The sequence below is a fragment of the Nicotiana tabacum genome, chromosome 19 (assembly GCF_000715075.1).
Source record: "Nicotiana tabacum cultivar K326 chromosome 19, ASM71507v2, whole genome shotgun sequence".
Taxonomy (NCBI): domain Eukaryota; kingdom Viridiplantae; phylum Streptophyta; class Magnoliopsida; order Solanales; family Solanaceae; genus Nicotiana; species Nicotiana tabacum.
The window spans coordinates 123526107-123535528 of NC_134098.1; the positions used below are offsets into that span (position 1 = coordinate 123526107).

General features: G+C 37.7%; 1 protein-coding gene and 1 long non-coding RNA gene across 2 annotated transcripts; one reads left to right on the forward strand and one right to left on the reverse strand.

The window, feature by feature from the left end:
• Positions 1–1991: 1991 nt before the first annotated feature.
• LOC107765902 (kinesin-like protein KIN-14I) lies at positions 1992–9029 on the reverse strand. The gene is made up of 18 exons (XM_075238529.1): positions 8527–9029; positions 7971–8137; positions 7739–7882; positions 7377–7607; positions 7227–7298; positions 6557–6625; positions 6142–6354; positions 5976–6057; positions 5804–5899; positions 5532–5708; positions 5340–5446; positions 5046–5225; positions 4786–4946; positions 4424–4677; positions 4179–4342; positions 3826–4017; positions 2751–3265; positions 1992–2437 (listed from the first exon to the last, which is right to left on the reverse strand). The coding sequence occupies exons 1-18, from the start codon at positions 8645–8647 to the stop codon at positions 2320–2322; spliced, it is 3063 nt and encodes a 1020-aa protein (XP_075094630.1). The 5' UTR covers positions 8648–9029; the 3' UTR covers positions 1992–2319.
• LOC142173291 (uncharacterized) lies at positions 2323–3755 on the forward strand. The gene is made up of 2 exons (XR_012702941.1): positions 2323–2461; positions 3172–3755. It is a non-coding gene; the product is annotated as an uncharacterized LOC142173291 (long non-coding RNA).
• Positions 9030–9422: the final 393 nt, after the last annotated feature.

The following is a 9422-nucleotide window of genomic DNA, read 5'->3' on the forward strand; positions in this document are numbered from 1 at the left end:
TCGCATCATGACGGTTCAATATCACAGGTGGCCGACCACCATCTAACAAGCATTAAATACCTTGAAAGGCTAAATCGATGGGACAACTATCATATACGTCATAATCGATCCCTGTGAAAACGTCGGCTTATGACTCGATCGAACCACCAAAAATCACATCGATTCTCACCGAATCCTTCGTGAGAAACGAGGGGACTATCTATATACGGTCAAAATAGATTTCGGTCTTTCTACGTTCGATCGAGTTCAAGTGTTAAAAATTCGGAGTGAGATTTTGGGAGTGAGCTCTGAAGTTAGTACTAACGAGCCTCGAGTCCGAAGGTCGCTCGAGGAGTCGGCTCGATAACCTTATCGAGCCCGTGACCGAATCGATCAGCAAGGAACTGCTTCGAGGTCGAAAATGCGCGACGCCCATCCCGAAGGTCGAACTCGAGCCAAGACCGAAGGGCCCGACCCAGTAACGAGTTTGAGCCAGTATCGAGCTCACAGACAAGAGCCGTTGCAGCCGTACCAAGAGAGAGAATCTTGGCGGGAATCGAGGAAGAGACAAATCATCATGGGTCTTCCACTATATGCTTTATTTTATTATTTTTGTAATGACCCTCTACTATAAAAGGGGAAATCCTTGTAAGCTATCGACAGAGAAAAAAAGAAAACACACGGAATAGATTGGAACAAAAAGATCTTTTCTCCTATACAAAGATATCTTCTTGTGCTCGTTTTACTGGATCTTATTCATTCTTTCTGTTCATCATTGTCATTCTCATAATCAAAATACTCGTGTCGTTATCTTTATATCAAAAGGTATTGCGTATCCTTAAAATCATATATAAATTTTACATTATCCGATTTTTCGGGTAAACACTAATATCTCCAAGAGACAACTTGGAATGGGTTTCAAAAGATCTTGTGAATCATCTTACGATGCAATGTAGCAATGGGACAATTTTAAACAGAAACAAGGAACGTAACTTTTACTACTAGTTCATAAATATAGAAGGCAAGGAAAAAGTTAAATTGCCAGCTATCAGCTATAAGGAAGAAAATTAAATTCCATATAAAGAGGTAATTATTATAAACATGCGTGAGTAATTAATCCAGTAACTCATTAGGCCTTCTTTTAAGTCTTCTCTGGTAAAACCAACCAAATCGATATATTTCATTACTATAGTGCTTCCCTTTTTATTTTTAATTCCTCGTCAAAGCAATAGATTTTTCTTTGTTTCCTTTTGAAGTAGAATGTCATATCATATATAAAAAATTAAGTGGCTTATTGATATAATAAAATAATATCCTATACTGTATTAGAAACTAAGTAGCTTATGGTAGAACGAAAGCTTCAGAGTGTAGAAACGTTAAGAGTTAAGATTTCTGACTTTAATAATGTGAAAAGTGTGACCATTAAGTTTGCCAGCATTTTTCATTTAAATACATTTTGAACTTATATTAAGTGTTTAATAGGAACAAATTTTAGTTGAGGTGCTAAAAGAAAAAATCTCGGCAACTTTAAGGATCCGCTACGACAATTTTCACATGCACTATGACAACTATAATTAACTTGTAAAGTTGGGAAATGCATCCAAGACAAATAACCGATAACGTGACACTCGTTTAATGCTTGTTCAACCATGTTTCCATTTCACTTGGTTTCAAAATGCAACAAACCAACAAATTTGTAGCTCATCCGCAAAGGGTTGCTTCCTCTACCAACAAATAGAAAAGATATAAGTTCTTGGTGGGCCTTCAATTTTTCTTTTTTCAGCTGGCACAGTGGACTCAAGATTGAAAGATTAAGGAAATTGACATAGTATAACCTCTTTCAAAATAAGATTGAAAATATATATATTTTTTGTATATATATATATTTCTGTATGTTTTATACAAAAAACATACAAATTTTATATACTTTTGCGAGTACCATATGTAAATAGTTTCAGATGCGGGGTAAAAGTGATCTTTGTCTTGAAATTACTCGACCCCAAGTCCATTGACACATTAAAAGAAGTAATTAGTATCTATAATTCTATTATTTCTTTTTCTCATTTTCTGCATTTTTTTACATTCCGCATCCCAAAAGAAGGGGAAAAAATGAACAAGCCAACATATGAACAACTGGAAACTCATCAGTGGGACACCAAAAACAATTTCAAGATCACCACTGGAGGAAAAGCTGGCAACTGAAGCTTTTGCCACACGCTCGCTCTCTTTCACTCTAAAGAATGCAGAGTGAAAAGATTGACAAGAAAGAAAAAAAGAAAAAAGGATACACAAATGCACATCTTTGGTTGCTTAAGCATCAAACTCAGCTAAGGACATTTATCACTTGCCACTCACTGTCTTTCGCTTTCCTTCTAAAGCAGCTGCTCTTCCCGTCTTTGCAGATGGTGAAACCATCCCATTAGAAAGTCTCCTAGTTGGTGGTGGGGGAATCAAGCTCCTGCATTGAATTACATAGAAACAGGTTAGTGTGCATGTTGTTTCATTTGACATATTTGTTGATTTAGTTTTAGTTGGTATACTTGAGTTGGCATATAAGAAAGCATGCGTTCACAGACAATTATTGATGTTGCAGACCTAATAAATAGATAAAAAGTGTCCCTCTTGATCAATTTAAGCTTTTAGATGAGGCACACGCAAACTTCAAAAGTTGAAGTAAACTTCTTATTACGCCAATGGATGGAGATATAAGCAGCTCCTTAATGCAGGCAGTCCAAAATTAACAAGTAAAATGCACTCATGAGTTATGATACCTTATTTCTGGCTTCTTCACTTGCTTAGGACTAGGTTTTTTGAGTTTGGATCCCAGTCCATTCGGAGTCTGACTAACTTTCTGAAGATTCGGTTGCCAAGGGAATTCAAGCTCAGAAGAGTCACTTGTCGCAGTTTCCAGGTCATCCAAATCATCCACGGAACTTGCTTCAGACCGAATCCTACTTGTCTCGTAGTCTTGGCCGTCCTTTTTATTTGATGCAACTTTGTTTATAGGCTGTTCAGGATAAACCTTTGAACTCTCAGAGGAGCATTTCCTATATAACAGGCCAGATGACTGCCTGGTTTCGTCTTCCCATCCTCTTAAGGAACTACTTCTACTCAGACCATCTTGCTTGTTCACCATAATTTTGTCAACCCAATCACCAGAGACTGATTCTTTGTCGTCTTCCCTTGATGCAGGGCTATTGACTGGTGGCCAGGGAGGAGAATTCATCTGAAAGTCTTTGGGATCTAAGCTTCGCCTTCTCATTTTTGACGCGGACTTCTTTTTAACCTGAGAAAAGATTTGAAAACATCGACAACTTTGAGCTCCCGAAGCAAGTAAATTGCATAGAGTGAAAGATACCTTTGTTCCTTCTGTAATCAGAATACGAAAGGATAGCAGGGGGAAGAATGTCCTTAGCCTGATTGGTTTACTAAGCTGGAGTCAGAAAAACGCATTCCAACAAGAAGAGGAATATGTTCAAGAGGGAATCATAAGAATGGGTTAGTCGGGTAACGATTTTTGTTTCCTGGATAGATAACCGGCTAATGACTCAATCCACTCATTGGAGAATAACTAGAATGTATGCAGAAGCATACAATGAACAGTTTAACATATTTGGAAAAACCATTTTACATCTAAAATCCTACTAGATAATTTTGAGGCTTTAGAATAGTTAGTGACTTATGCAAAACAAAACTCTTGTGCAACTGGCATTGGTGTGTTTCTATTCTGTACTATAAAAATTACAATGCGCAACGAGTGAAGCATAAAATTTGAATGACTTGACTAGTTAATAATATTAAATATGAGGGTAAATGCTAGATGAGGCATATCCGAAAAAGATATACCTCTATGTTACTACCAACATCTTCTATTAGCTGTCCATGATGGCTTGAAAGGTCTCCCATACTCTGCCAACTAGAAGAAAGAGAAGATCCGCAGGATCCTGTTCTGACTCTTTCTGGAGTACATGATCTGGAAAGTGGGCGGCGCCCTTGCTCTTCCTCCTTCCTTGCTAAGGCTGCCTTAAGACTGGCAATCTGTTGAAGGGGAAAACTAATACTTAAAATCCAAATGCAATTCTTCTGGACTACATCTTTTGAAGAAAAGAATTGTCATTTTGTTATCTACATTATAGAAGGGAAAAGCAGTTCATGCCTACAAGTTCACTGATAAACCAAAAATATGGCAATTGTGAAACCTGTTCTTTTAGTTCCTTGACGTCAGAACTCTCCTTGTTGACCCGTGCAGTACCAAGCTCAACTGTAGAAACCCGTTCAGCGAATTTCAGAGTGCTGAGTGTTTCTCCAACAGCATTAAGCTCAGGACTTATATGAACAAACATCAACGTTTTTGCTTGCCCTCCTGATAGATATGAAAGCCAAAACTTGAATAGCAGAAAGAAGAGGGGGGAAAAGTTCTATGGCTACAGCACAAAGATCTTACCAAGAGAATCCTGAAGCAATTGCGTAAGCTTACTATTCCTGTAGGGAACGTGTGAGTTCTTTTGAGCAAGTGAAGATATGACATCTCCTAAAGCAGAAAGAGACTTGTTGATATGTGTAGCCTCTTTCAACCTATCACCAACTGCCTCTGACTTGTCCACTCTTTCACTTCCTGCTAGGTCAACGAGGTGCATGGAACCACGAAGAATTGCACCAGATGTCATGTTTCTTCCTTGAACATGAACTGTAAGGCAACTGCGAATATGCAAACATAAATATTTATATAGAGAGCAAAAGAACTTAAATCAGCAGTAACTTCCACCTTAAGACAGGAAAAATAGAAAAAGGACATATAAGCAGCACCTGTGAGAGCGACTACTTCTGTCGTTCATGGCAGTAGCACTCACTGCACGATTCTTGTGCCCAAGGTTCATCAGATTCATTACATCAGAAGTTGATGTTACTGGAACAAGATTTGCATCAGGTACATTGAAACCCTTCTGGGAACTATTACGAATTTCTACTGTATTTAGAAGTTAAGTTCAAACATTTAAGAGACCAAAAAGATAGAGAGCTAATAGTAATATGGAAAGGCAAAGGAATGAATGGTTGCAAAAAGGATATTTTTTGTTAACACCATCTGGGGTAAGGAGATCTCTGACTTGCTCATTATAAATCTCAACCATCTGAACTGAAATATCATAAGAAATAACATCTCTTCTCTGTTCTGAAATAAGAAATAGATCACTCAATGCCCTGTAATTCACACCAAGGGTCTCCTTCGTGAGATCTGATGGGCCAGTCTGTAGGTAAAAAAATTTAGGAACTATTAACATAATGTTTTTGCCTTTTCTCTTAACCAAGTGATATCCACTTCTATGATTAAACAGTTCAAAAATTAAGTTTAACTGCCTAACCATCGTATGTGTTTTCCCTGATCCTGTTTGTCCGTAAGCAAAGATACAAACATTGAAGCCATCAAGAACAGACCGGATCAAAGGCTGTGTATCTGCAAACACTTTCGCTGCATTGTGATAAACAGAGGCTGTTAGAATGAAATCTAAAACTGCGATATTCATGAAAAAGAAAAGTATAGGGAACTTAGCGACCTTGGGTTGCAGAAGGACCAAAGACCTTGTTAAAAGTGAATAATTTCTTTCCCTCTTTTCCATACTTTGAAGAAGTAGTTATTGTAATATTCTCGTAATCTATGTGATCCACAGTGCTTAGACCGTTTTGTTGGCCAGGCAAGAATGGTCGCACCCGGCAATACACTCTGATGTTCCCTGTCCAAATATGTAAATGTACACGCAGAATAGTGGTTAGTATCTACTAGCAGATTGCAATGAAATTAGAATTTATTTTATAAAACATTGTTTACCTTTAAGGTCTTGCACTTGATTGTAAAGCTTTCGATTTTCCTCCAGAACCTTTTGGTAACTCGAAGCAGCGTGAGCTAAACCATGCAGATGTTTACCTATTCAAAAGAGAATTTAGTTGCTAAATCCCAGTCACAATCTCAATTAGCATGAAACAGTTCTATTCGATTGTACCTAGATTGCTGACCTCCTCCTGATATTTCAGTTGAAGAAACTGCATGTCTACTTTAGCAGCACGGAGAGTAGATTTCAATTGCTACAGATTACGAACAGGGTATGTCAATCAATCAGTTGAAACCAAACGTACTTCATTCTCTGATCTGCAGAAGAACTCCTATACCTGTACTTCTCTATGCTGTTGTTCAACCAGCATCAGCTGCTTTACAACCTGTGTTGTTGATACACCATCATCTATGTTTATCCTGCCGCATATCCCTTCAGAGGCTGCTTTTTCTTCATCCTTGACCATTGCGACCTGCGTCTCCTCACGTGTAAGCTCCAAGGGAGATCCATCGGTAGTTGAAACAGCTGTCTCTTTCTGGGAGGTCTTCAACTGTCATATCACCAAAAAATTATGTAAGACCCAACTGTGAGCAAGATAGGACAGTGTGATACTTTCACCATATTTCAACTGCTAAAAAGAGCAACCTGTTCTGTCATATTTCAGATGCACGTAAGAAAACAAGAAGTTGGGAAAAAGAAGCCTCGTATAATATGTAGTAAAATGAAAACACCGGTAATGAAGGAGCCCCAACCTGTTCACTTTGGCTGGCAAGCCGATGCTCAAATTCTTCCATAACTTTGCTCAACATATTCTCCACAATCTGTCCAAAATGAGAAACTTGTTTATTTCAGGTAAGTGGACCATCAACTTTTTTGTCAAAGAACTCTATAACCAATAGGATACTAGAGGAAGAAGCCAGCTAGATCCCAAAGTTCCAAGTCTATATTCCTCTTCAGAGACATTTTCTAGAACTTTGGTCTTTGGGAGAATCTGACTGTAGGAATAAGATAACCTAGTATTGAATGATGGCATCTGTTGTACTCTATATTTCTTGGGTGATGCTCTTTCTAACTATCCATGCAAACATCAAACCTAATAGACTAGATTTACTGTCCTTACTAAGCCTTTACCCTCTGAGGGAAGCTAGAGAAGTAAGCTAACGACGTGGACCCTGTTGTGAAGATTAGCGTATTTCTCTAAGTCTGGCAGATTATTTGTCATCAGAGCTGTCTGTTGGGAATCACATTTAGAAAGATGATTATCATTCACCTTATAAAAAAAAAAGACGATTATCATTCATAATCCATTCCAACTGAACGAAGTAGCAGTAATGAAACAAAGAGCTGTATACACGAAACATATCAAAGCCTCTAGTGGAATCCCTTTTCCAAGATTGTGGAAATCAAGCTAAGATCACTTACAAATGGAACATCTTCTTGCTTCTTGTCAGAGAGAAGCTCACGAACAAGCATATGCAAGGAACCTGCGTTCACCTGGAAATGAGAGATTAAGATTTTTACCTCGTACAGCATATTTTGAGATGACAAACATTACAAAATAAGCTTACAAACCATTTCACGAGCATCATGCTCAGTGCTATCAAGAGACTTGTCGCTGATAGATGAAGTCCTTGAGATTGAATTCATGAATGGCTCAGAGTTTCTTCGGAAAAATTGCTTTCCTGCCGATGATGGTTTTGAGTTCCCACTGTATTTCCATGATCCACTTCCACCTCCTTGTTTCCACTCTGCATATGATTTCAGTGCTAGCACACAATTGACAATTCTGGAAGATTTCCCTCCCTAATTCAGGCAATGATAAAACATTTCAAACTCTGGTTCAAGAGGTGTCTTTAAGTGTTCGATCAACTAGCTTAGAGCTTTACTAACACAAGATCAAACAAACATCAAATTATCCCCAAACATCTACTTACTTTCTCCAAATCAGATGCTTCGAAAGAGGGAAGCCCCATTTCTTCTACCGCTACAAGGAAGTTGCGGACATTTTCAAAATATTGGTACGCAGAAAGAGCTGCCCCATCAGGGACATTAGCAGAATCAGGAGGTGCTTCAACTACCTAATAAACCAAAGTAGAACTAGGTCAATAACTAGCTGAAACTGATTATAGATAAAATGTTGAACCAAAGGAGCTTCATAAAACCCACTTTTTGCACGGCACCAGGCTGAATTTTATTAAGAACATTGCAAAGCACAATTCCACTGCGCAATCCAAGTCTAAAATCTTCTTCTGAAGGCTCTGCCGGCAAATCTTTAGCCGCAACCACTCCGACTGTCTTTCTGAGCCACCCTGCTGCTTCATATCTTCTCAATGCTGCATTTGTTACATTAACCAATTAAACATTCTCTGTCACAAAATCAAGATATATTTAAAAGAAAAACGAACATATTCAGGTGGGACAATGGGAACAAATATTTTTTCCTTCCCCCTTCTTTTCTTGTTTCATGTTTGATGGGAAATTCAAAAGACCGAGTATCTTGGAAAAAAACATTAAATAGACAAAAAATGTAATAGCGAAATTAGGTTCATCTCAAATAATATGCATTAATAACAACTACTTCCAACAAACGAGGCACTTAATTTCAATATAATGCATTAATTGATTCACAGTGTGAAAATAGGAAGATTAATAAATAAATAAATAAATAAATGAACAAGAACAGATAAACGATCAAAGAAAGGAATTAAGGGAAGGAAATTACAAGCTTCCTCAGCTTTGCGAGAAGCCAAATCAATGTCGCTCAGTCGCTTCCCGTGTTGTTGCAAAACATCCTCCACCACTGATGCCACAGATATTGCTAGAATCCCCTCCTCCATTGCCATTGCCCCAAAACAATTAAAAAATCAACAAAAAATGGGGAATCTCCGTTGGATGATAAAAAAATATGTACTTATCTCTGCATTATATGTACGTATTTTATGTATATACAGAGAGAAGGGTGTCAGGGGGTTTTGGTGAGAGGATCTTAATTGGGGAAGAAACAAGAACGATAACAAAATGGAAGGGAAGATATAGGAGGAAAACAATGATGATGAAACTGGGTTTGATCTTTTCTTTTTTGGGGGTCAATGAAATTTATTTTTGTGCTAAGTTAATTTTATTTCCTTTTTATTTTTTTCTGTACGTAGACTCTCTCCTCTCCCCTCCGCGCGCCATAACCATGGCCAACTTCGCTTTTTGCTCCTCTCACTCTCTCTCACACGCACGCACACTCAGTTTAGGTGTAAGAAACTACCTGCCGAACCTTATTCCGAGCCGAAAGGTTCGGGTTACTAATGGTGCCTGTATTTCTTTTTTTTCCAAATGATTTAGAAGTCTTTTTTTTTCTTTCCAACCAAACGCCAAGCAGAAGCAACTTTGAGGCCTTCTTGGCCTTTTACAATATTAAATTTAAGAAAATATCTTTTTTAGATCTATTATATGTAAATAAAAAATTTTTATGTGTAAAAGTAAATCTCTCATATGTAAAAAGAAGGTAGGATCATAAAACTAAAAACAAGTTTGTAATATGTAAATGAAAGATCCTTTATGTGTAAAAGTAAATCTCACATGTGTAAAAAGAAAAGATAGGGTCATAAAACTAAAAACAAGTTTGTA